The sequence below is a fragment of the Podarcis muralis genome, chromosome 14 (genome assembly GCF_964188315.1).
Source record: "Podarcis muralis chromosome 14, rPodMur119.hap1.1, whole genome shotgun sequence".
In the NCBI taxonomy this organism is placed as follows: Eukaryota; Metazoa; Chordata; class Lepidosauria; order Squamata; family Lacertidae; genus Podarcis; species Podarcis muralis.
Window position 1 is genome coordinate 37,807,856 of NC_135668.1, and position 27,412 is coordinate 37,835,267.

General features: G+C 45.8%; 1 protein-coding gene across 2 annotated transcripts in view; it reads left to right on the forward strand.

Annotated features, from left to right (window-relative positions):
* The window catches only part of CAPN15 (calpain 15), a 95,603-nt gene that overhangs the window by 60,889 nt on the left and 7,302 nt on the right, over window positions 1–27,412 (forward strand). For both annotated transcript variants that reach the window (XM_028705650.2, XM_077918431.1), the window contains 8 exons: window positions 8,439–9,900; window positions 14,627–14,835; window positions 19,319–19,502; window positions 20,418–20,641; window positions 22,258–22,383; window positions 24,095–24,247; window positions 25,423–25,584; window positions 26,992–27,221. In XM_028705650.2, coding sequence (XP_028561483.2) covers window positions 8,439–9,900; window positions 14,627–14,835; window positions 19,319–19,502; window positions 20,418–20,641; window positions 22,258–22,383; window positions 24,095–24,247; window positions 25,423–25,584; window positions 26,992–27,221 — 2,750 coding nt within the window. The remainder of the gene's footprint in view (window positions 1–8,438; window positions 9,901–14,626; window positions 14,836–19,318; window positions 19,503–20,417; window positions 20,642–22,257; window positions 22,384–24,094; window positions 24,248–25,422; window positions 25,585–26,991; window positions 27,222–27,412) is intronic.

Genomic DNA, 27,412 nt, shown 5'->3' on the forward strand with positions numbered 1-27,412 from the left:
AAAGCAGTTCTGCGCATACAAGGGCACCTTTGGATCCAGCCCATTAAGTCACAGTCCATGTGATAATAAAGTAAATGAATAAATATGTTCTGCCCCCACCCGGGTTTTTCCTTTCCTATTCTAAATTTTCAAAGTCAATTCTGTACTTCTGAGGTACATGAGCTCTTAGTTCCTAAGTTGTTTCTGTTGTTTGTTGCTCATTCCTCCGGGAACAAGGAGGATTTTACTGGGGATTGGTCTTTATTTGAGGATCCATAAATGCGACAGTGGTGATCCATGTGTATTATATTTTATATGTCTGACACTTGTAATTATTTTGTCAGTATAATTTGGTTTGTTCATTTCATTTAATAAAAAAAGTTGAAGCTCAAGGGAAAAATGTGAATGCTAGCATTCTAAACAAATTGGCGAGCTGCCCAGAAATACCTCAGCAGCTATAAGTACACTTCCCCGACCCCACACTCAAAATATATTAGGCCCTCCCATTCTCTAGGGCAGCTTCTGTGACAGATTTTTCTTTTTAGTAAGAGTGGCGCACTCTGTCATTTTAGTGCATCCTTCTGTTTGTATTCAGGTCCTTGCCCTCACCTGCCCTCAGCACTCAGAAGTTGCTACTAATATTGTGAGCCAGAGATCAGACAGGGATATATATTCTAGAGGAATATTTCTCCTTTCTCACTCTCTTCTTGAATTCCTACTGATTCAAGCACTTGGGGGAATTTTCAAATCTTCCTTTTGAGAAAGCAAACACAAATGTTCTCCCCCGCCTTCCCCTGAATAAATTGTGTGGGTGGAAGTGGGGGCTTGGTGGAAGACACACACACACACACACACACACACACACACACACACACACGTTTTAATCAACCCAATAACTCTGTCCTGCCTCTCTTGCAATCCTAAAATTATCTTCATCCTCCTGGCAGCATGTTATCACTGCATTTTCAGACAATTCTCTTGCTTCTTCCAGTTCTCAGGCTTTGTCACCAGCTTGCCAGATTTTGTATCTGCTTTTGCTTTATCACCAAATTGTCCAAGCCAGCTCTGCAAGACCCGTGGACACACAAATTTTGAAGAGGTTCCCCCCAAGGTAGTTTGTTGGTACATGTGACCTTGGCACCATCTAGAATAATCCCTTTATGAGTTTTACTTTTAAAGTTATAAAATTAACAATATAATTAATAATCTAGAAAATAATAACACATACCATACAATACAATACTAATTTAGAAAATTGCTGGAAATCAGCAAGAAGCAAAAGAACAAAATCTATCAGAATGTAGTTACCGTATTTTCCGCCCTATAGGACACAATTTTCCCCCTCCAAAAATGAAGGGGAAATGTGTGTGCGTCCTATGGGGCGAATGCAGGCTTTCGCTGAAGCCTGGAGAGCGAGAGGGGCCAGTGCGCACCGACCCCCCCCTCTCCAGGCTTCAGGAAGCTATCCGCAAGCCTGGGGAGTTCCCGCCGGGCTCCCAAGGCTTGTGGATAGCAGCCTGCATCCCAAAGTCTGGGGCACGCTGAGAAGTGCGCCCCGGGCTTCGGGCAGATATCCGCAAGCCTGGGGAGCCCGGAAGGAGTTCCTGCCGGGCTCCCTAGGCTTGCGGATAGCAGCCTGTTCTGGGGGCTGGGGTTGGGGGAAGCTCGGGCTTCCCCCGCCCCAGCCCCACGCCTGGGGGGAAAATAATTTCCCCCCCTTTATTCCTCCCCCCAAAAAACTAGGTGCGCCCTATGGGCCGGTGCGCCCTATAGGGCGAAAAATATGGTAATTTTGAAGGACTTATGCTTTTGTAGAAATTTTCAGCTTTTTTTTTGCCCCAGCTATGTATTTCATTCCTCACTCCCCATCCCCTGCATGTTGGAGCAGTGTTTTGCCCCTCCCACATCTGATAACACTGGGGTTCTGTGCATATACAGAGCTCTTATGCACATCCCCATTCACATCATTGGAAAGAAGAGCTCTATGCCTAGAACTGGCCCTTGCACTGAAGTGAATGGGAGAACTATGAGAGTTTTGAAACTCCCACATCCGCAGCGAACAGTGGAATTGGCTTCCAGTTTGTTTCTGGGCTCAGTTAAAAATTCTGGTTTTGATCTGTAAATCCTTAAATGCTCTGGGTCCATGATATCTCGAAAAGTAGCTTCTTCTATCAGAACCTACCTGAATAATTGAGCAATCATTGGAGAGCCTACTCTGTCTCCCCCTGCTTTCAGAGGTGTGGATGGTGAGCATGGTGGACAGGGTCTTCTCAGCTGTGGCACCAAAGCTATGGAATGTCCCCCTGAGGGAGGTTCACTTGCCCTTTCAGCAGGATATGAAAGCCTTTTTATAGTCATTTCAAACTTTTTATTTTAATGTGCTGAATTGTCTTCAGATTTTTGAACTATTTATTATTTCATTTCATTTTTATCACATCTTTCCTATACATGATCTGCCCCCATTTGATCCTTGCAACAACCCAGTTTTCTTTTTAATTTTACTTGTCTTTATTTGTGTTTTTATAAATTCATGTTAGCAGCTTTGATTACCTCTTAGATAGCAAGATAGAAATAATTGGAGATAAAAACCAAATAAACTGTATACCCTAATTCAAATAGACTAGGGTGAGTAACAATCTCTGTATGGTGCCCTGCTTGGAATCATTTATTTTCTGGTTTACAGTCAGATTAAAAAAACAAGTCTCTAGCTCTCATGCTTGTGGAAACAAGTTTTTAAAATATGGTGACGACACAAGGAAGCAATTACAAATAAGCTGAAATTCACAGTAGGTCTCCATTTGTCAATGGCTGACTCATATTTTTCACATTAGTGGCAGACGAGCCTTCTTGAATATAAATGCTATAGAATAAATGTAACGCCCACCAATTGTTTATGATGCCTGCCATGCCATTGAAGATAGTATGCAAATTACATTAATTACATGCATCTGAAATATGCAGATTAGTTGTGGTTGCTGCCTGGTGACATGTTTTCTGACATAGCCGACAGTGCCAAATTAACACCAACCTACTAAATTTCTAGGAATCATCTCAGCAATTAATTTGCTGTCCTCTTATGGTACATATATTACTGCAAAAAGCAAGACTCATCTTGACATTCTGCAGACTTTCCCCCCTACTACATTACCTTTTTCTGTTCCTGTACATTTCCTAGCCTGTTGTTTGAATTTGGGAAGAATCTTTACCCTTCTTCTTGTCTTCTAAGGTTGGCTTTCAATTTCACAGACTAATCGCTAGAAAGAACAAAAGACCAAAGTTTGGAAGAGCCACCCTTCCTCAAAGAAATAGTGCCACCTTCAGAAGTTCTCAGCTGAACCTCTGGATGTCTTTGGTGTTGAGTATTTTTAGTCTTTGGTTTTCTGAGTTCCTGTGCAAGGAAGTGTAACAGGGTGGTCACAGGAAGGCAACATTTTACTTCTAAAACAAGTTGTTGGAGGCAGGGAGTGGACCATCCGATCTCATCTGAAAGACCTGCTTTAATCCCAGATGCATGTGAGCTGATTGTGAAGGGTGAGGCGAGAGCTTTCTGCACATACTCAGAGATGCTCTCCCTTCTGGCACAAAGAGGAATACCTGTGCCATAGTAACTGGACAGTGCTCAGTATCTTCATGACCTCCTGTGGAATTTGGCTTCCTGAGAATCTTAGCAAATGTCTGGAAGTATAAAGGGTTTGTAAGTAGCTGGCTCTACCTAATCTGAGTCTGCATGTTTTGACTGTTGCTTCCTCTGTTGTATCTGTGGGGCCAGTTCTAATCATCAGCCGACTTGAGCTAAACATGAACTGCTAGTAGCAGCGGTGTAACATGAGAGTGAGATCATGACACCTCTTCCCTTCACTGGGAAATTGCAAATTCCAATTTGCTTTTAAGTCTGCTACCAAGCTAACACGGCTGATTTGGGAAATATGTAAAGTAGTAGTGGTGTTAACTTTGAATGCTCACCTTTGTTATTACTTTGGTAGGACAGTTGCAGGATGAATCCAGAATAACAGAACACTTTTTTTTTTAAAAAAGGTCAGGTAATCTGGATTATAAAGGCACCTGCGGTTGCTACATGGCATTAAACTGCAAGCTATAATTTTTGGTTCTTGAGAGGGTTGCCTAGCACTGAGATGGGGGATAGAGGGAGGGAATAAAAACTCAAACTCGACACCTCATCTGAAATCCAGTTCCTTTTTGTTTGAAGAAAGAGGATAACATATTCTATTGCTCCTGTTTTATTCTGTGAATATACCTGTTTCCCTGTTACGTTCCTGTAGGTTGGCTTGTTTATAGATCAGAAATGTTTTTCATGGCTGTGATTTCTAGTATTGACATTTGCTAGGGAGCTTGAGGGGGTATTTATTTATATAATGTTTTAAAATATATGTCCTGCTCTACTTGGCCTATGCCTTATTCAGGGTGGCTTTCAACAATGTAAACTTCAGAAGCTGCAGCAGGAGGAAAATGTGGTCTGCACCATGCATTATTGTATTGCTTTGTATTGCTTAATGTTTCCATACTATGTTTAAGTGTATGAGGTGCTTCACAGGTGCTATCTAGTTGTAATTATTCCAGCGATCATGTGTGGCAGGGGTTCTTAACTTTAGGTCCACGTTCACTTAGAAGATTTTTCCCCCCAGAGTTCACAAATACTATTTTCTTCCTGTTACTTTGACAATTGGCTTTGTGGATGGGGCAGGGGGGGAATTCCATAGCTTTAATCAGATTCTTGAAGGGATCTTTGGCACAAAAAGGTTAAGAACCACTGCTGTAAGGTAAGTCCATGATTCCCTGCATTGCAGGTGGAAGGAGAGGCTTGAGAATGGCTTGCCTCAGGCCACCCAGTGAGTCGTATGACATAGGCAGGATTCAAACCAGGGACTTCTTGATTTATAGCTCAGTCCCTTAGCCGCATTGCTACCACTAGCGCTCTGTATGGCCTTCTCACTCTAATATTTTAGCTAACCGTTAATGAATTTAATACAGGAAAGACAGGGGCGCAAGTTAGGCATGCCCATTAATTTCAATGGCTTTACTCTGAGTATGACTAATCTTGGATGCAAGCCAGAATTAGAAGCTGGGCTTTTGCAAGACTAAGGAAGGGCAGCTTGTTTGGGTCATAACTCCTGGCCTTGTCCAAAGCACTGACCCTTGGAGGACACACACACACACACACACACACACACACACACCCAAGCTGCCACCAATACTTCCGTTTGTAATGGTGTAAAACAGACTTCCTCAGCCTTACTGGTTGAGACTGGTGGAAGGGCCCCGGATTGGGGAAGGCTGACGTAAAATGTTAGGTTTGAATCCCAGGAGCATTTGATTCCTGCTGTACCCTGCCAGCTATGATTGACATCAAGCAGAAATAACTCTAGAGAAGCAGGGGGACCTGTTTTGCTGCTGTCCATGTGAACCCGGCCAAAGCAATGGATCAAGTTGTGGGAGGCTGATTCAGTGGGCTCACCTGATGGTCCTTAGGTCTTCTGCAGTTAGCTGGATGTTTTAGCCACACTTCGGCTTAGGCCCTGATGGAGGAAAGCAAACTGAGACTGTGTCCTAGCATAACCAAGGCAGAGTGGAGTGTGCATCTCAGGACTTCCCCTTGCCATTCCTTCCTTGCTGCTAGTCAGACATCAGGCAGGGTGCACATGGCAGGCAGCGATGTCCTTGTAACTAGGACAGCAGCAACCCAGGGCTTGAAAAATAATTGGCCAGCTGGAGACAAGAGGGGAGGGAGAGGAGTCCTGTGGAAGCAGCAGAGTGAGGAGAAGGGCAATGACAACAAGAAGGATGAAATGAATGGAAGAGTGGGAGACTGCATAACCTGATGCCAAGCGCACAACTGGTTCACCCCTTCACCACCGCCCCCTCCAAACAGATCACTGACTGTTGTTCTGGGAACACAATTAATTTCCACTGCTGAGGCTGTTAGTATGACAAAGCACTGGAGTTTTAAGTTCAAGTCTGCAATGGTTGGTGTGGGAGACTCCAGGCGACCTTCTGCATCTTGCAGCAGTGTGGCTTTCTCACAAGAACATAGGAACCTGCCTTATACCAAGTCAGACCATTGACTCATCTAGCTCTGTATTGTCTAAGTCAGGTATCTTCAACCTTTCCAGACCCAGGACCCACTTTTAATTCAAACATGCATTTGGGGACCCATTTCTTAATCTTTTACCATATATATGCATGGTGGTAGTTTTCCTGTTTTGGCCCTCCTTGGATCAGGCCGTGAACCCATTAGGGAGTCCTGACCAGTGGTTTAGGCTGACTGACAGCAGGTCTCCAGGGTTTCAGACAGGGATTTTCTCCAGTCCTACTTGGAGATACCGGGTATCGAACCTGGGACCTACAGAGTCATAGACCTTCCCCAGTCATAGACCTTCCTCAGTATGCAGAAGGACCCAGTGTTGATTCCTAGCATCACCTGGTAGGCTGGGAAAGACTCAGGCCTTGAAACCCCAGAGAGCTGCTCCCCAAAATCACCCTTCTGTTAATGTTCACGCTGAAGAAGCAGGGCTAAAAACCTATGAAATGTCATTCTATGGTTAGCCCTTAAAGGGGGGGGGGGTGTGGAGACAAGGAGATAGAATCAAGGAAGAAAAAGATACTCTTTCCTGTGCTCTCTTGCCTCCTTCAGCTGTTTCCATAGAGGGAAAGGGCTTAGCAAGTTAATGGCCAAGCGGCTCGTCTTAAGGGGCCAAGTCTAGTCTGGAAATTGCCACTTTCTGACGCCCATAAACTGATTTCTAGAGACATACTGTGCAAATTTAAGTGCAGATTTTCTTGGTGGTATATAGAAATGTTGGAAGCTGCCTTCTAGTGAGTCAGACAGCTGGTTCGATTTAGCATTGTCTACGTTATGTTGACTGGCAGAGACTTCAGGTTTTCAGATGAAGATCTTTCCCACTTCCTCCAGGAAATACTGGGAATTGAACCTGGTAACTTCTTTCCACGTGCAGAACAAGTGCTCTACCCCTGAACTACATCCTTTCCCAAAAGAAACAGTAAAGTGAGTGGACAATTCTGAGCCAAGGATTAACTCTTTCACTATCCAAGCCCTTGTCTTGGATATAAATAGTTTGCAATGGATAGTCTGCCCAAGGCAACTTCCTATCTTCTTTTTAGCACTGAGCAAGAAAATGTGAAGTACTATTGAATTTGGGATCCAACAAGCCCAGATATTTATACATTTGTACTTTGATGCTCTGATGTGTGCTCAGATTTCTGCTGGGCTGGCTTTTAACAATTTGATGCTGGCTGCTAGGCATTTTAAGTACTCTTTGACTGTGGCTACCCTATTTCCTTCTCAGAATGGGGCTAAAACAAAGCAGGGCAACACTTGTTTACTTGCCCACTACAATCATGCCCCTAGAAGTGCATCACTGGTAAAAGTTAGCATACAAGAAAAAGTGCTGCTGTTGGGTAAGGTAGCAGCCTGCTTACCATGCAAGGTGAGCAGCTGATAACTTGAAAGTGTAGTTGGTTTCTCTTGCTTTGTCCTCTGAATTGGCAAGGCAGAAGTACGGACTTAACCAGGGCAGATTTTGCCATTTCTGTAAGGGAGATTGTGTCTGCTGCTTCTTTGCAGGGCAAGGAAGGGCAGATGCTTCCAGGTTTTGTCCCTCATTGACCTGGCAAGCTTCTGTGTGTTCCATGAGTGCAAAGAGCTGTGCAGGAATTGCCCTGAAACAAGGGCCTGGCAGGCAAGTGGATCTGTCGCATGGCTTGGTAGTTAGAGTACATGCTTTGCGTGCAGAAGGCCACCTGATCTCAAAGGAACATCTAGTCTGGATCCCATTCTGTAAGTTGAGAGTTGCCGACTTTCCTAGGGCTGTGGGCACATGTGGATTTTGGGATGAATGCTGTTATCGCCACTCCCTCTGGACACTTCAGCATGCTGTATTTTTCGCTCTATAAGACGCACCAGACCACAAGACGCACCTAGTTTTTGGAGGAGGAAAACAAGAAAAAAATATTCTGAATCTCAGAAGCCAGAACAGCAAGAGGGATCGCTGTGCAGTGAAAGCAGCAATCCGTCTTGCTGTTCTGGCTTCTGGGATAGCTGCGCAGCCTGCATTCGCTCCATAAGACGCACACACATTTCCCCTTACTTTTTAGGAGGGAAAAAGTGAGTCTTATAGAGCAAAAATTACGGTAATTAATCAGAGCCTTAGAAAGTGCATAGAACTGAAAGAGGAAGTGAGAAAGTGCTGGTATTTTTTCCAAGGGAAGAACATAAGTATCCTCACCACCTCATGATCCAAGGGGCTATTGTGGGGAGGGGCAATTTCAGAGATATTGGTGGCATTAGGAGAACTCAGGGGCACCCTTGCCCCCATGGGCACGCTGTGGGTGACCCCATGCTGTAAGTAGCAGGAAGCACACTTCCTTCTGCTCCCGTCTTACGATGTCAAGTAATGGTTGCCTTTCTTTCTTGTCTGTTGCAGCCACACCCACTCTTCTGGTTCTATGGCCGCTGTGCGGGAATGGTCCTGCACCCGCTGCACGTTCCTGAACCCTGTAGGACAGCGCCAATGCTCCATCTGCGAGGCCCCGCGCCAGAAGCCCGACCTCAACCAAATCCTGCGCCTCAGTGTAGAAGAGCAGAAATGGGCCTGCGCCCGCTGCACCTTCCGGAACTTCTTGGGCAAAGAGGCCTGCGAGGTGTGTGGCTTCACCCCTGAGCCTGGGCCCGGGGGCTCCCCACTGCCCATCATCAACGGAGTCCTGCCAAAGCCCACCGCCTTGGTGGAGCCCAAGGGCACCTGCAAGGAGGAACTTCCCAAGGCCGAGAGCCCTGGTGAGGACTCTGGGGGGAAGAGCCCGGAGGAAGTAGGGCTGGAGGATGGCTGGGCCTGCCAGCGCTGCACTCTTCACAACACCCCAATGGCCAACTCGTGCTCGGCCTGTGGAGGCCCCCGCAAGCTCTCGCTGCCCAAGATCCCCCCAGAGGCGCTGGTCGTCCCTGAAGTCATTGCTCCTGCCGGTTTCCACATAGCACCCACCACCCCGCAGCCCAGCGTTGCTACGGACAACCCCGAGAGCCATCCCATTGCCAACCCAGGTGCAGCCACCATTGAGCAAGAGAGCCAGAAGATGCCAAGCTTTAGCCTTTTCTCCCCCGGCCTCCAAAACAACCCCGTTCCCCGCAGCCGCCGAGAGGTGCCCCCCCAGCTGCAGCCACCGGTGCCTGAGACCTCCCAGCCGGCCTCCCCGCCAGCACCTGTGCAGAAGGCCATTCGCTTCCAGGAGCTGATGGCGACAAAGCGGCTGAGCGTGCTGGAAGAAGAAATGGAGGTGAGCCCATCGCCCTGGAAGTGCAGCACTTGCTCCCTCCTCAACACCTCGGGAGCTGGCGCCTGCGAGGCCTGTAGCTCCCAGAAGGGAAGTGACACCATTGACTTGACTGGCGATTCTGTGCGCTTCACTCCCTGTGGTCCATCCAGCCCCGACTTCACCACCTGGTCCTGTTCCAAGTGCACGTTGAAGAACCCCACAGCCTCTCAGAAGTGCAAGGCCTGCGGCTCCTCCAAGCTGCATGGCTTCCAGGAACACGGCGCACAGGGAGAGTTGGCTCTCAAATGCCCTGAGTGTGGCTCAGACAAAGGCAGCTGCCCAGCCTGCAGCTCTAAGGCCCCCTCGGCCCGCAAAGTGGCCCGCCTCTTCCCCTCGCAGCCACCTGTGACCCCAGAAAGGCCCAGCCAGTGGCCTTGCCCGGCTTGCACGCTGCTCAATGAGTTCAAGGCCAAGCACTGTGTCGCCTGCCACACTCCCCAGGGGTACCTGTTGCAGCGCAAGGGCGCCAAGCCACTCAGGCGCCGGGAGAGTATGCACGTGGAGAAGCGGCGGCAGACAGATGAAGGGGAGGCCAAAGCCCTCTGGGAAAACATTGTCTCCTTCTGTCAAGAGGTGAGTTTCTCTTAGTGTCCTCTTGCCTGTCATTACACCATGGAAAAGTTTGTATCCAAAAGAGAAGTCCTTTTTATTTATACAAAGTAAGTTTCCAGACCTGTGGGTACTCAGTAGACAGGCAGGAAAAGACATAGGCAGTGCTCTTTGAAATCTTAGAAGTTGGTGCAGAGGAGGACTGGGCAAAACTCTTGAGTTTTCAGTGTGTGATCTCCATGTGTTCCATATTTTCGTGTTCTCCGGTAGACCAAGGAGAGTGTTTGAAGATCCTTTGAGAGCTGGTGTAGCAGCCCTATCTGGTCTTGCTTACTACCTACTGTATTGGCCATTTTTTAATACTTGAGCGCCATCAACTAACATTCATTGTTTTTTATTCGTATCTGTTATTGTTATTTAGCTTTCAGTTGCACGTTTCATATTTACAGACTGCATTTGCTGTCTTTGACAAATCTTCTCATGCTTTTAATATCTTTTGGATGGAGGGGGAAAGGAAGCACATGAAGTGCTTAGTCTCCTTGCTCCTACTTATGAGCTATTAATTTATTGCATTGATATTCTGCATTTTCCTCCAAGGAACTCAAAGCGGCATCAATGGGCTCCATTCTGAGTGGGAATTTGAACCTGGGCCCCTAGTGAGACACTGTCATTAACAGGCATGCAGGCTTTCAATGATCAGTCATCTTTGTGATGTTCTGGCCCTGAAATAAGCAGCAATACCAAAGCACTTTAGGAGAATTGGGTTTAAGTTCTATCTAGCAACTGATCCATGTTCATACCAGGAATATTCCTCCTTCTGCCCTGGGTCAGTCCATCCAGAGATCCAACCCCTGAGGTGCTCTTTTAAAGAATGCAGTGAAAGGGTGCTCAGCCCAAGGAAGAACTTCGGGATTTCACCCTGTATAATTAGCAAGAACAGGTGTCCTCTGGGTCCGCTTGGCAGCCTCAGGAAAAGGCCACTCGCCACGCTCATTAATAACTAATTGTGCGGTGGCTTTAATGATCAAGTGCTGTTTTATTTCTGAGTGGCCTGTGGTGATTGAAGCCACATCAAGCGGGTGCCTGAAATGAAATTTAATCGTGTTGGACTTCTGAAGGAGCAATGCACAGGCACAGCAGGTGGCCTTCATGCAGGGCATCCAAATTTCCAGCCAAGGAATAGAGGAGGCCTTCTCTCTCCGTGTGTGTGTGTGTGTGTGTGTGTGTGTGTGTGTCTCATGTTCCCTCATTGCGTTCCCTCAAACCCTGACACACACACACACACACCAGCTCCCAATTCTTGCTGAAGCACAAAATCTATTCTCTCTCTTCCCCCAGATTTTATTAATTTATTTAATTAAATTTCTATCCTACCCTTCCTCCCAAAGGAGCTCAGGGCAGCAAACATACAACCAATACAGTAATTAAAACATCTAAAAACAATTCTAGTACAGATGCAGGCTGCGAAAGATACCTACTTCAAAGACTTGTTGGAAGAGAAAGGTCTTTGTAGGTGCTGAGAAGAACAGATCTTCGCGTGCTGAAGTGACTTGAGGGATTCGTTCCAATTTTGTGTATTATTGGGGTGAGGGTAGTTGTGGCACAGCTCCTGTGCACTTCCTTCCTTGCATGCAGCAGTGCTAAAATACAGTCTATATATATATATATTTATTTAATTTAAAATGTTATTAGGATACCCTTAGGTAAAATTGTGAAAGCAGCAATGAAGAATTTTTTTTTTAAAATGTGCCAATATAAAATCACAATAAATAAACACAAAAGGAAAAACAGCATGGAGAATATCAGCATGATTTTTTTTTAAAAGCATAGTAGATAAAGCTATTTCACGTTGGCCTGGGAAAATAAAAATGTACCAGATAGGCAAAACAATGGATGCCAGATAAGCTTCTTTTGGAAGAGTGTTTTCATACACAAGCTACTGCAGCTGAAAACTCTGTCTAGAAAATTTCAAAGCAATTTACTCCAAGCTCTTTCCTTACAACAGCTCTATCAGGTAAGTCTGTGGTGCTGTCCTTCTATTGCAGAATGGGGCTGTGTGTGTGTGTGACAGGTTTGAGACTGAAAGAAAATGTTTTGCCAAAGGCCATCTAGCGAGTTTATGGCAGAGGTGAGGTTCAAACAGGAGGCTTCTGATTCTCAGCTCAGTCTTAGCCACCTGCCCTCAGGCCTAATATGAGTATGAGCCCTTCAGAGGGCACATCTTGTGCTTGCAGCTTATCACTGTAGCATGCACCCAGGAGTTCAAGAATCATGTGCCTTGAGAAACATTTACAGATAGGTAGCCGTGTTGGTCTGCCATAGTCAAAACAAAAAAATTCCTTCCAGTAGCACCTTAAAGACCAACTAAGTTCGTTCTTGGTATGAGCTTTCGTGTGCATGAAGAAGTGTGCATGCACACGAAAGCTCATACCAAGAACGAACTTAGTTGGTCTTTAAGGTGCTACTGGAAGGAATTTTTTTGTCTTGAGAAACATGTACATGAGAAAGCCCACTCTGAGGCAGTAGACAAGTCTGTACTTTGTCCTGAGTTTGCCCGTCTTCTGCTGTGGAGGACAGATTTGTATTGAAGCATCAGTATCAGATTCTGGAGCTAGAAGCCCCAATGGCTGGTCCCCTAAAGGAGAGGCAGTTTGTTGGCTGCCAGGGATTTGCATGATGCCCACACACGCGCACACGCACACACACACACACACACACACACACACACACACTAGATCCACACTTCTCCCCGACTTAGTCTCAGTTCTCCTCTAGCTTGCTAATGTTCTTTCCATGTTTCTTTGGGAAATGCCATCCCTTCATCTCTGCTTCTTTCTTGGGAGAGCCTTCAGCATTAATCACATTGTGATTCAGGGACCTCAAGGGAGCATCTGACCCTGGCGCATGCCTTGGCAATGGTAGCACAGCGAGCACTGAGAACAGGCTGTTGGGGCAGAAATTTGCTGGGAGGTTTGAAGCTTGAGGGAGCTTCAGTGGCTGCTTCCTGGACACAGCAGCACAGAGGGGAAGGGAGAGAAGCCAACTGTGCAGTACAGTCCTCCTTTGCACATTCATTTCGAGGCAAGTCTCATTGAATTCAAAATGACTTCCTTCCAAATAAGTGTGTGTAGGATGACGACCTTTCCTCTAACTGGAAGAAATGTATTGCAGGAAGCCTGCAAAGCGAGGAATCGTGGATGTTGATCTCCAGTTCTCTTCACAGCAGCTGAAGGGGAACAGATCAGGTGGTCTGACTCCGAGACATTCTTTTTAATCACTATTTCTGAATACGGATACGATCAGGGACTTTTGCATTCTGTGACCCGAACAAGCAATGCAGAACTCAGCATCCCAAGAATCTCATTCTCCACCCCCCACCTTCTAATAAATAAATCAAGTTTCTAGCCCTTATTGTTGGAGACAAGTGCATGAACCATGCTTAGTAAAACCAAAGAAGCCAGACAGGCTGCTAATTTGGCTTTCCCAGTAATCGAGCCATATTTCATAGCTCTGTAGGACACCTTCTCCATTCTTGTGCAAAGCAGAATATTTTGCATAACAGCAAATGTACACAAGTCACATACCTGCAATGCTTGGTACAAAACTGGGTTATATTGAGCTAAAATGTCTTGCCTGCATCACTGCAGAGCTAAGCTTGAAAATATGAAAATGGGGCTATACTGGAGGATTCAAGTATTCAGTCACCTGCCTGGAACTGTCCCAGGTCTAAGTCTCACATAAGAAGAGCCCTGCAGTTGGATCAGATCAATGTATTCTCTACTCCAGATTCCTCTTCCCCGCAGTGGCCAACCAGATGCCAGTGGGAAGTTCACAAACCGGGCATGAGGGTGATAGCCCTCTCCCTCTGCTGCTCCCCAGTAATTGATATTCAGGGCATTCTGCCTTCATAGCAGTTGTTCCTTGGTTTTGCTTACATGTAAAGTGGAGCTATGACAGATTTAAGGGGGAGAAGGGGTTGGCTGTACTGGGCTACTCAGCCTGTTACTGAGCATGCCCAGGTGCTTAACTCACTTGCCTGTTTACCTTCGTATTTCATCAGCTGAGGCCCCCATGGGTGCTGATCAAGGAAAGGATGTTGGCAGTTTCATCCCTTTTAGTGGGCAGAGGTATGACTCACTGTATGCCTGCCTCAATGTGCAGGCTAGTCCTCAGATAGCAGGAACTGAGAAAGACATTGACCTGTAACCCTAGAGGGAGCCAGACTTCAGCAGTACTGGGTTTGTTGGATAAGGAGCAGCTTTAGCTGTTGTTTAGCCACCTTTTGTTCTAGCATATGCACAGGAAAGAAAGCCTGAATGAACTGAATTCCCATCTGCACTTTACATTTAAGGCAGTATTGTACCACTTTAAACAGTCATGGTTCCCCCCCCCCCCAAGAATCCTGGGAACTATAGTTTTAGTGTGCTAAGAGTTGTTAGGAGACCCCTTTTCCTCTCAAAGACCTTCATTTCCTAAAGTGATTTGACAGTCAGTCCTTCTTCTCAGGAAACTGGGCATTGTAGCTTTGAAGGGGAATGGGGATTTCCTAACAACCCTCTGCTACAGTTCCCATAATTATTTGGGGGAAGCTGTGACTGTTTAAAGTGGTATAGTACTGCTCTGAGTCTATGGTGCAGATGGGACCTGCGTGTCTCTAAAGCAAGACTGCCAGCATGTCTCCAACAGTTGCCCCTGCTTTCATGTGGAACTGAGTATCAGTAACAAGGCTTCTTAAATTTTGTATCCGCAGAACAAGGTCAACTTTGTGGATGACAGTTTCCCTCCAGGGCCCAAGTCAGTTGGCTTCCCCGAAGGGGACAGTGTCCAGCAGCGAGTGAAGCAGTGGCTGAGGCCTCATGAAATCAACTGCAGCATCTTCAAGGACCGTTCAGTCAAGTGGTCTGTTTTCCGGACACCTCGGCCCTCTGACATCCTGCAAGGGCTCCTGGGAAATTGCTGGTAAGAATGAAGGGCAATCGGGTTCAACTGTGACTTTTAAGGGGAAATTAGATATGGGGGAACCCCGTTGCTAATGGCCATTGTACGCGAGCAGAGAGTGTGGTCTGGACTTGGTAGATCCTGACACAAGATTCTGGCAGGTGCATTTGCGGCCAGCTCAGCCGGCTTCCTAGCACCGAGTAGGAGGACATCCCAAGGCCTTTACATTTCTACTTTCAGAGCTTTCGTTCTTTCTGCTGACTACAGATGTTGGCTGCCCCCTGGTGGCATGCAAGAAAGATCTGAAAAACCAACCACTTCCCCCCCAGCAAGAATAAAGGAGCTTTCCCCCTCAGCAGGGACAACATGCAGATCACTTTATGGCTAAAAGATGAGCTACAAAGCCAGGACCTCAATGGAAAAGTTTCTCATGAGCGGGACTGTACTTAGCATGTGCACATGTACATCACATTTAAATCTTTTGAGCCCTGTGATTTTCACATGTTATAATTCAAGCAGCATTTTTCACAGTGATCAATCTGCTGAGGCGCTCCAAAGGATTATGGGGTCATATTCTAGGACTGTGTTCCCCAGATCATGTTGGACTACAACTCCCATCATCCCTGACCATTGACCATGCTGGCTGTTGGGAGCTGGAGTTCAACATAACCTGGGGGTGCAAGGTTGGATAACACTGTTATAGAGCATGGACAGTATTCATGTGGGCTGCTGGCCGGGCTTGTTGGGCCTTGCAGTACTTTCCTGCATGTGTGCATTACTAGGGAAGGCAGGAGTGAAAAGAAAGCCTCTGGGGTCATTCTTGCAGGCCAGTAGCACGGCCTGCATCACAGTTCCACATTCCTCTGTGTAAAATATGAACCATAATAATCTCTGTTGGAGGCTGTCAAGCTTTCAAGCCTTGAGAGAACACTTTCCACATCAGTGTGTCTGCTAAGGAACTCTGCATGCCTGCCACAAACCCTGACATAGATTCTAGACCATATATTAAGGTACACGCTCAATTTGCGCAGAATGCTGGCCAAGTCAAGTGAGAATAGGTGCTCCAGAATTGCACCCATCACTCACCTGCAGCTACACGATGACTGAGCAAGGTTGGTTATAGTAGACAAGCTGTCTTTCGATTAATCTTGTTTGTGTTTGATGATCATCTTGTTGTAATGTTCTTGTTTTAATCTGTCCTGTTGTAATTTGTTATAAGATGATTTGGGAACCTAAAGATGAATCCAAAAATTGATTCTCATTGAACTCTGATAAGCTTCTGAGGATTCCACAGAGGTCTGAAAGCCATTGACAAGTTGTCATATTGCCCTTTCCTGGTGGAATGATGCTAACCGGATACCAGAAGCAATGGGCTCTGGTTGGAGGGGTACATACTGATTCCTGGGGATGGGCTGCAGTCCATAGATATGGATTAATAAATTGCTTACTAAATTCAAAGGGTGGTATAAGTGAAAGTGGGTCACCTGGTGGACTCCAGCTCCCACCATCCCTCACTTTTGCCCATACTGGAGGACCACAGCTCAGTATCACTGGAAACTGGGGGTGTCAGTAGATGAAACCTCAGAATCCAGTAGAATCAGCTGTTAGGGGAAATATGACTCCAATAAGGATTTTTAAGAGTTGGGAACTTTTCAGTTAGTAGTGCCATGTTATGAATTTTTTTAAAAAATCAATTCATTGTGGTCTGCACACGCAATTGGTGAAAAATTAGCCTTTAGAGTGATTATTCCCTGTAGCCTATGACTTTTAAAATTTTGCAATCATGCATCTATTTTTGTTTTTTTAAAAAACACTTTCCTAGGGTATGCTCATTTATTTGTCTTAGTTGTTTACCACCTAGAGAACGTCAGGTTGTTAGGCAATATACAAATACTGTTATCAGTAAACAAACATAAACCTATGAAGCCCTGTTTCTCACACATCCAGCACAGATCAACATTTTGAGGGGTTCAAAAACTTTGTTGGACTACAATTCCCATTATTCTTGGCCACTACCCATGCTGGCTGGGGTTGATGGGAGCTGGAGTCCAGCATTTGGAAGACACATTAGCTACTCCTACCTGTAGAACAAAGAAGACCAGCCACCAGTGTAACTGCTCTTTCCAATATGAACTCGATGGATCAGTTCAGCAGACCATGTACATACACACGCACACACACACACAGAGTCATGCATCCGATTTTTCTATTTTACTGTATTTTCTTTTGAAATACAGTGGTGCCTCGCAAGACGAAATTAATTCGTTCCGCGAGTTTTTTTGTCTAGCGAATTTTTCGTCTTGCGAAGCACGGTTTCCCATAGGAATGCATTGAAAATCAATTAATGCGTTCCTATGGTCAAAAAAAGTCCAAACAAAGCCAAATTTGGTACAACAAGAGTTTATTAAGTGCTCTTTAAAGTCACACATACTGCAAAGAGCATTTCAAAATTCAAACCCAGAATTTTTTTTAAAAAACAGCAGAGTGGCCCACTGGTCACAGAAAATCATAAAAATGCAGGAAAAAAACACACAAGCTTCCAGATTCTTGCAAACTCCTCCCCAACTGTTCCCCCAGACACCCACCACACAGAAATTCAAACCCAGAATTTTTTTCGTCTTGCGAAGCAAGCCCATAGGGAAATTCGTCTTGCGAAGCAGCTCGAAAAACAGAAAACCCTTTTGTCTAGCGAGTTTTTCGTCTTGCCGAGGCATTTGTCTTGCGGGGCACCACTGTACTCCAACCTGCTAATACAAATTCAACTGAATAATACCTTATTATAGTTCGGGGGAAGATTTCATTCATCCTAAGTTTATATATATATATATATATATATGCTTTCGTAGATTTTCACGGGTACAGGAATGCAGGTTTTGGTGTCCTCGGGTGTCTTCCCGTGTAAAAGTTGGGGTGTCTAGGCGACGTTTCGACGAGGTCTCACTCGTCATCTTCAGGCTGGTGCTTTCGGCTTCTTGTTACTGGAACAGAGCAGGATCTCAGTGTTTGAGTTCCTATAAATACTGTTGAGGAGGTGTGGCCTCTAATGTTCTTGGGCAGAGAGGAAGTTCCCAGGTTAGTGTGCCTTTTCTTCTTTTGTTTCTTAATTACTTGAGGGATATCTTGAGTGATTTCTTGAGTTGTATCCTGAGTACCACTTAGGTGGGTCATTAGGTGTGGATTAGTTGCTAAAGCCTTTGTGTCTTGACCTCTTGAACTTTGTGAAGAGTTTTTCTGGGAAGATGGTTGTACTGCATTTTGTTGTGCTCTGGCTTGGCTTCGTGTATAGGGGCGAGCTGTGGTTTTGTGGTCTGTGCCAGCCAGATCTGTGTAGGGATTGCAGGGGGGTGCAGCATCCGGAGGTGCCACCATGGTTTGGCTACTGGATGGTATCTGTAATTCATCTGTGGAGAGGGTCTGGGTTTGGGTCTGGTGTGGTTGATTGGTGATGGCGTTCTGTGTGCCTCTGGCTCTGGTGTCAGTTTTTGTGGGGAGGGCTAATTTCCAGATGTCTGGCAAGCGGGATGTGTCGTCACGCTTGTTCATGTTGTGAGGGTGTTTCTCTATAAGAAGAACAAGAAGCCGAAAGCACCTATAACAAGAAGCCGAAAGCACCAGCCTGAAGATGACGAGTGAGACCTCGTCGAAACGTCGCCTAGACACCCCAACTTTTACACGGGAAGACACCCGAGGACACCAAAACCTGCATTCCTGTACCCGTGAAAATCTACGAAAGCATATATATATATATATATATATATATATATATATATATATATGCTGTCTCAGCTTGTCTGCGGTTTCTTTATTTTGTAACATCAAATTATGTAACTTCCAATCTGAGTATTTTTTAAATAGAGCCACTCAAATTTCACTGGTGCATGATCTGCATACAAAATTGAAACATTCTTTATTTCTCTAGAGTCTTTAATAATACCTGGAGAAGTAATAATATAATCCGCCACTGAATATATTTGATTTTTCTTGGAAAAGAAAGTATAATTCTTATCTTGTATGATGAAAATACCTCCAAAAATCATCGAGTGAACGATAGTGCAAGTCAGCTTCTCACTTTGAAGCATAATTAATTGCCCCTCCTGTGCCTTGTAGAGTGTTATTATCTGTTGTTAATAATACAAATGTTAAGTACAGTTCTTGCTTCAGATGGCACAGGAAGCTACAGTTAACTGAAAGCAGGAGTGAGTGCCATACAGAAGGAGAGGATGAGAGTGTGTGAGTTCAGGAGGAGACTAGGCACATCTCATGAAACCATAGTCTAGATCAGACACAGGCAAACTCAGCCCTCCAGAGGTTTTGAGACTACAATTCCCATCATCCCTGACCACTGGTCCTGTTAGCTAGGGATGATGGGAGTTGTAGTCCCAAAATATATGGAGGGACGAATTTGCCTATGCCTGGTCTAGAATGATATCTGAATGTGGTCATTGACTTGCTGGTGAGCAGCCTTCCCGGTATTAACTGGCTTCATCTGGCACCTCTTTTTCAGGTTCCTCAGTGCTCTGGCTGTGCTGGCAGAAAGGCCTGAGTTGGTGGAACGGGTCATGATTACACGGACCATGTGTCTGGAGGGAGCCTATCAGGTGCGGCTTTGCAAAGATGGTACCTGGACCACTGTGCTGGTGGATGACATGCTGCCCTGTGATGAGTGTGGCTACCTCCTCTTCTCTCAGGTGGGTGCTGGGATTTGCTATAGCCAGCACTAGCCATTACAGCAGGGGAAACCACAGAGAGGGATATGCCAGAGGTTGGGAACAGAGTTGTGTGAAAGTGTCTCTTTTATAGCAAACTGAGAGATGCTGTGCTCTGTGTCCTGTAAAAGACCGTACATGGGGTCTCCAGCTTAGAAGTTCATTTAGATGGGAAACCTGCAGCCCTCCAGATGTTTGACTGGGAATGGCTGGGGTTGATGGGAGTTGTAGTCCAACAACATCTGGAGGGCCACAGATTGACCATCTGGTCTAGAACAAGGAGAGGGCTGAATTCATAATGTGGTTTACAAGAGTGAATATGTGCTGGTGGGTGCAGAATTTAGCTTCCTGAGAATTTCAGCTTCGATTTTATTTTGCTTTTTAAAAAGGTTTCTAGTTCTTTTCCTGCACAAGAAGGCTCAAAAAATATTTGGACAATACACACTGAAATTTCAGGAGCCACAGAGAGGACTGAATACGATTTTAAGGGTTTGAGCGACATGGCTCAAGTCTCCTTACTCTTCCTATGACTTAACAATGTCAGACTATATTATGATTATAACATTGAAAAAGCAGAATAAGTTATGCATTTGCACTCAGCTTGCATAATTTATATAGTTGCAAAATCCACTTTTCCTTGGCATAGATCTTGGATTGCCTGGGCTCGGAGTTTTCATTTAATTACATGCAGAGTACACACAACTCTTGCCAAGGGTGTCCACCCTTTGTTAACGCTTGTGCTGTAGGCGGATAAGGTCACCCTTAGCCCATCTGTAGCATGCAAATGTATTTAAATGCAATTAACACAGTCTTTTAAAAGAGAAAGAATCAATTATGAACTCTGATGTTGGTTGACAGCCTTGTTTGCAGCCATTGATTTGTGTTCTTCTTCCCCAGGCCCAGAGGAAGCAGCTATGGGTCGCCCTTATTGAGAAGGCCCTGGCCAAACTCCATGGTTCGTACTTTGCCCTCCAGGCAGGGCGCGCTATTGAAGGCCTAGCTACGCTAACCGGCGCCCCCTGCGAGAGCCTGATGCTGCAGGTCAGCTCCACTAACCCTCGCGAGGAGCCCATTGACACTGACCTCATCTGGGCCAAAATGCTGAGTTCTAAGGAGGCTGGGTAAGACGAGGCAGGAGGGAGGGCTTTCCCCTTCAGCTGTGAGGAGCATAAAGACTGATTTGGCATCTGCGGCCGGTCGGGCCGCATCTAGACCAAGGGAAAAGTGGAATTGCATTGAGCTTACTGCTGTGGCTCTAGCAAAGATAGAGAGCTAAGGCGGGCCAGTGAGGCCTGTTGCTGTAAAATGCACCCCTTGGCTACCCTCATCCTTAGTAAGCTGGAACAGCAGATAGACTGCAAATCTGAGAATGCACTGCTCTAGTGAGCTGCCTTGGAGAGGCTGGCGTCATGGGATGCTTTCTGTATTGATCCAAAATGCCCATGAACACTCAGAGCTAGGTGCAGCCTTGCCGTCAGCCCAAGAGAAAAGAGAAGCCCCAAGCTGTTCTGTTCTGTGCTTCTGCTGCATGGACTATTGAATTCTCAGCTGGAGCAGTTGAGTTCCCAGGATTTTTTTTGGGGGGGAGGCCATGTGCCTTAAATGTATGGTGTGGATGTGACCTAATTCAGAGCCCCTGTTAAATGATCATACCGTTAAGCACCAACCCAATATTAAACGAATGTTAGAACTCCTGCCATTCACAGCTTTGTCTGCCTGTGTGCAATACTCTTCTGCATGCAACAGCTGCTGAATATAGGCCGCCTCCCCACTTTGCTCCACCTGCCAAAAGTGTAAGGCTGAGCAATTACTGCAGAGGCAGAGGAGGAGCATGGCAGGAAGGTGGGTGAGCGTTATGTTGCATGTAGTCATTGCATGGGGAGCAGACAACTGAGTGTAAGCAGCTCAAAAGTGGTGTCATGTGCACAGTTGGGAACTGGGCATTCCTGCAAGGAGGCTTTTGCTACCAGCTTTTAGCAGCACTGTAAAGCATCAGCTGCAAGGCATGTTTGCCAAAGTCCCTCCTTACTACTGATATGAAACAAACCATGAATTAACCTAGAAACTCAGGCCCAATCTCATTATTATATTATATTATATTATATTATATTATATTATATTATATTAATCAGAAACTTCTGCCTAGACTTCACAAGCAACAGAATCAAGTGGTAAAAAATATTGCCCTACATCAGGCTATAGGTACAGGATCATATTTCTGATTTCTTCTGTATGTAAAGGAAACCTTCTACAAGCAGAAAAATAGCACAGCAAGGAATGGATTAGAATATTTTAGCCTGGCATGCTGTTTCCTGCCCGCCCCCCCAAAATAAATTATTTGCAGGGAGTTTTTCCACAACAAGGGATTGTTAAAAAATGGCACCCTCTTCCCCTTGCAGTCTGGTACAGTCCACTCTGCCATGCCAGGATTGTGCCATCTCATTTTGCAGTATGTGTAGACCAGCCCCAAAAAGCACAAGCAATTCCTGCATCTGCAGTCCCTGCATCTTGTAGTGATAGTGGTCGTACCTCCCTTAGCCTGATGGCAGACTAGCTTTGTATTTCTGCATGCCATTAACAACCTTTCCAGCTTATGCAAAATGTGGGGTGATACATACCTTAAGATAACTTTAGCTCCCCAATTATCCTCCCATTGACTCCTGATGCTAAGCCAGGTAGTGTAAACCTTGTGTTTCTCTTATCCCCTCCCCACTCCCTTTTATTTCCCATCCTTCAGCTTTCTGATGGGCGCATCCTGTGGAGGGGGCAACATGAAGGTGGATGATGCAGCCTACGAAAGCATGGGCCTTCGTCCACGGCATGCGTATTCCATATTGGACGTCCGAGATGTGCAAGGGTGCAGGTAAAAATGGCCAAGAAAAGATTGCTGGCTCTTGGCTAATTAGGCAGGCTGCTTGTTTGGTTTAAAGCAAGTGGCAGGAACCTTTGTTCTTCCAGATGTTGCTTAACTAAAACTCGTATCAGCCCCAGAAAGCATGGCCAGTGTCCAGGAATGGTGGGAGTTGTCGTTCAGCAACATCTGGAGGACCAAAGGTTCACCACATCTGATTTAAAATGTTGACTCGTGGATTGTTGTTCACTTCAACTATCTGCCCATAACATCACTGTAAGATACACTAAGGAGATACACTAAGGAAAGATGCAGGTATTAGAACTAAAGAATATTGCACATCTATTTCCCTGAAAAGAGCCAGGAATTTAATGTAGGATAAGATACTATTACTACAGCTTCCCCAAGATACTGCATCATTGTTTGTTGATCAATTCTACAATTTTGATTTTATCCCACTGGAGCCAATTCGTGACTCTTGCAAAGACCAAAACATTTTCTCAGTAAAAATAGCATGGGAAAGCAGAGTGCTTAGGGTGTGTTGAGATTGGTACTTTGGTGCTCCTACCTAGCTCTTTGCCTGCCTCCCCAGGGTGAAATCATTTTGAGAGGTAGGCAAAGAGGTGAAAGGGCCTCAGAATTTCCAGATTGCAAAGTGTGTTTTCTTGCTCAGTCTTGGCAACTGTAATGAGACATAACACGGTCTGCTGGACCTTTGTGTCTGGCCATCTGAGAGTGAGAGAGATGAGCATGGGCAGGAAATGATTTAAGGAATCATTGGAGATTGGGGTTAAAATTGGTTCTGGGTTTATAAAGTTCAAAACAGACCACTTCCCTGGGCTCATCAAGCCTTGGGGAATGAGCACTTCTCCCAATATGTGCTCATCCCACCTTCTGTCTCCAGGAGGAAGCTCTGCCCCAGGAGCCACCATCCATCTATGCCTGACATACTGACTAGACCTCAAAGCAGGGCCAGGTTCTTTTTTCACTCCTCTGCTGACCTGTGTGTGTTTGTGTGTCAGTTAAAAGGTTGTTTTTTTACATCACGTCTTAATCAAACAGAAGCCCAAAGCTGTGTTGGGTGATCTCTCTTCTTCCCAAAAGGATTTCAAAGCCCACCCTTTGTTATTTTCAGGAAATGTAATCTAACTAGGTTTGCAAACTTAGTTGGTTGATTTGTTAGATTCATCCATTTAAAAATTCTGGGTTGGTTGAGCAGGTTCTCAATTAATTGGGCAGGCAAAAAACAAATTAGAAGTTCTTATTATAAATGCAGATGACATTTGTATTTGTTTTAAAGCGAGAATGGCTTTTCTAGGATGATGCCTCTTTCAGCACATGTATGCATAATCTAAAAATGAAGTCCACTACTATAATGTAATATAAAGTCCACTAGATATAACGTTTTGACACACATTCAGATTCGATTGATTGATCATTGATTCATCAACTGAAACTAAAACAATTAACTCATTCTAAAATCTTTTAGTCTGGTTCCACCCTTCATAAAAACCGTTTATATCCCTGCATACTTTAAACAATTTAACTTCCTGATTTATCTGATTCTGTTGTTCTGGAAGAAATGTCTCTGTTGTGGCTATTGACGAATGTTGCTCTGTTGTAAGCCCTCTTTAGGGTTTCTTTTTTTAAAAGCAGGCAGAGTAGAACTTCATAACTTAAATAAAGAAGCTTAAGTTCAGTTCTGTCTTGCTGCTTCTTTCAGGCTCCTGCGACTCCGTAACCCCTGGGGCCGCTTCTCCTGGAACGGTAGCTGGTCTGACGAATGGCCCCACTGGCCGGCACACTTGCGGCATGAGCTGATGCCCCACGGGAGCAGTGAAGGGGTCTTCTGGATGGAGTACAGTGACTTCATCAGGTACTGCCAAAATTGCACAGACTGTCCTGTGTCTCTGGGTCCTTGCTCTGCTGCCTTTAGAAGCTTGGATTTGGCTGGAATGTGACCTCCTGGTTCTGATGCAAATCTAAGGCACAGACACATGTACTGCTGACTTACCATGCTTTGCTGTGTACAAGCAGAGTGCTCATACACTTCTCATTCACTCCCGCTTTGCTCCTTCCCAGGTGCGAATGGGACAAACCAACCTGTTCCTTCTGAACCAGGGTTTGTGGTTTGCTTCTCCCTAACAAGTCAGGATGGCTAGCCAATTTTAAGCCATGGTTTATTGTTAGCTTGCTGATCGTGCCTTGTTAGGGAGAAACAAGAACAGCTGCTCTTCTCCATTTAAAAAACATCACAGCACCTAATGGTAAAATAACATTTCTGCTCTGAATCCCCTGTCCTTCTCATGAGTTGTTAGTTTGAATTTGCTTCCAGTTCTTTGGGGGCTGTGCATTCTCCCTCTATTGTGATGGAGCTCACAGAAAACTAGAATATTTTAAAAGTGTGAGACCAGAATCAGGCACGCCAAGCCATTTAATGTGGGCCTCAAGCTCCCGGCAAAATTTGCACCTATGGCGCTGAATGTGGGAACCCCTGAGTGCTTCATTGCAAGCAGGTGGGAGTACTCTGGGAACAGAAATAATCACCCCTTCCAGTTTTCCAGAGCACTCTCGACCTGTTAGCAGGAGTGGCATGCAAGAGAACAAAGAGGCAATTTTGCAGTGCCAAGAAGGCGGTTGCAAAGTATGTTACTGCACATTCCTGGAAGGAGAAGATAATCTTTCAGTACATGCTATGATGGGAGAAAAATCCTCCCTCCATCCTCCAGCTGATTGGCACTTATTGGTTGAGGAGCAGATTGGAGCTTTGTCTGTGCTGGGTATGAGAGTGGCACTACCCCCTTTTGCATTCTGCCCTTGGTCCTCAGGTCAGAAAAGGTTTGCCACCCTAGTGTAGAGGGAAGAGAAAGATGGACAGCAACACAGCTGTCTCTTCCACAAAAAGGTGGTCCTCCTTCTGCCACCCCCAAGAAACTGTGCCATTACCAATGAAGATTTTACAGGGGTGCCTTGATTGCTGTCTAAAAGAGACTCGTCTGATCTTGGCTACAGCTGCTTCCGGGGTTGACAACTGCCTATTCCCTTGCCCAGGTATTTCGACTCAGTGGACATCTGCAAGCTCCATTCAGACTGGCATGAGGTTCGCGTGCAGGGCACCTTTCCCAACAAAGCCAGTGGACCCATTACTGTCACCTCACTGACTGTGCTGGAGCGTGCAACTTTGGAGTTCGCCCTTTTCCAGGAAGGCAGCAGGTGAGGTCGCAGATCACACTCATCAGCCACTGAACAAAGATTCAAGGCTCTTGCACACTGTTTACATCACCCTAATTACTCTAGAACTGGCATTGCGTCTTGGCAATTGTCACTTGTGCATTGACCCCTCTTTTGTTTAGTCCCATCGCCAGTTCCAGCTCAACTGTGCTATTGAGCTGACACATGGCATGATGGTGGTGGCACTGCTATCCTCTCTCAACATAAAAGCCATTTCCTGCCATTCGTCCTGCTCTAACATGACTAAGGAACAGAATGAAGGTTGCAGCTATCTAGACGGGATAACTGTGGCTACACAGATAGGGGCATTATTGTTTCTCAATAGAACAGGTTTAGCCCCTGCCGAATGATTGGCCCTGAGAACATCCCTTTGCTTCTATATCAGTGAAAGGCTGCCACTTAATATTTATCAGGAAGGTAAACCACTGCCGAGAAAATCTGGTCCTCAAGCCATGACACTGGCCCTCATGGAAAGGTGTGGTGTGTATAGACACGCACTGCCTCTCCCCTGTGAGTCCTTACAATAGACAAGTCCTCTTCTCTCATCTTTAGTCATTAGTTTCTGTGATTTTCAGACTCAGAATCCACTTTTAACTGCTACAAACTTCACCACAGGACCCAGTAATGGGATGTTGGATTTTTTTTTTAACATGCTCATCTGCCTGCTTTTTTCTCTAGGGTGGCCAGATGTATAGAAGAAAGCAGGACCCTTGTACCTAGGGAGCATAGGAAGCTGCCTCTTACAAAGTTTACACCATTGATCAATCTAGCTTAGTGCTGTCTACACTGACTGGCAGAAGCCCTCCAGGGTTTCAGGCCGGGCTCTGTCTGTACCTCTGAATAGTTGTGCAGCAGATGCAGCTTGTTGCCCAGGGTGTCATTGGAGAAGCTAGGCTTTCACCAGCTATTAAAGGAGCAGAAGGGCTACCCTCCTTTTGCCTTGAATCCTTCTCTCTCTGCAGTAGATGACCCTTGAGGTCCCTTCCAAATCTACAATTCTATGTTTCACTGAAGACAGAAACTCTAAACAAAGAAACGATGGAAATGGTGGTGAGGCCACTGCTGCAAGCCACTATTACCAAGACAGCAGTCTGGCAAGACCCATATTTTTGCCCCCCACCCCATATTGTTTGTGGTATCCTATTTGGTGAAAGAGAGTGGGGTACAGTGGGTTGTGCAGTGACTTCTGACTCCACTGCACTTCACAGGAATGTAGGGAACTCCTTTACACCAGGAGTCTAGCAATTGGCCCATCCAATTCAATGTGGTCTACAGCAACTGGCTGCAGTTTCCCACAGACTGATTCCCAGCCCCACCAGAGATTGGACCTGGCACTTCCTGCATGCTTTCCCACTGAGCCATGGCCCCTTCCCTCCTTTCCCTTGGCAGGCGCTCAGACACAGTGGACAGCCACTTGCTGGACCTTTGCATCATGGTCTTCCGAGCCACCTTCATCAATGGCAGCAAGCTCAGCCTGGGCCGCCTGATGGCGCACAGCAAGCGGGCAGTCAAGAAGTTTGTCAACTGTGATGTCATGCTGGAGCCGGGCGAGTATGCTGTGGTGTGCTGTGCCTTCAACCACTGGACTACCCCAGTGACAGGCACCTCCTCAAGCCAAGGTAAGTGTTGTGTGGCAGAGTCTACTTCTGACTCCCCTCGGGCAGTGGGGCTGCCAGTTCCAGCAATAGGGTTGCTTGCTGAGAGCTTGGGGGGAGGATTAAAAAAAGTGGGGGGTCACTGTTTGAAGAAAAAGCCACCTGTGTTTTCAGAACAGCTTCAAGCAACGAAGGAGCCTGTGATCCTCCAGAAT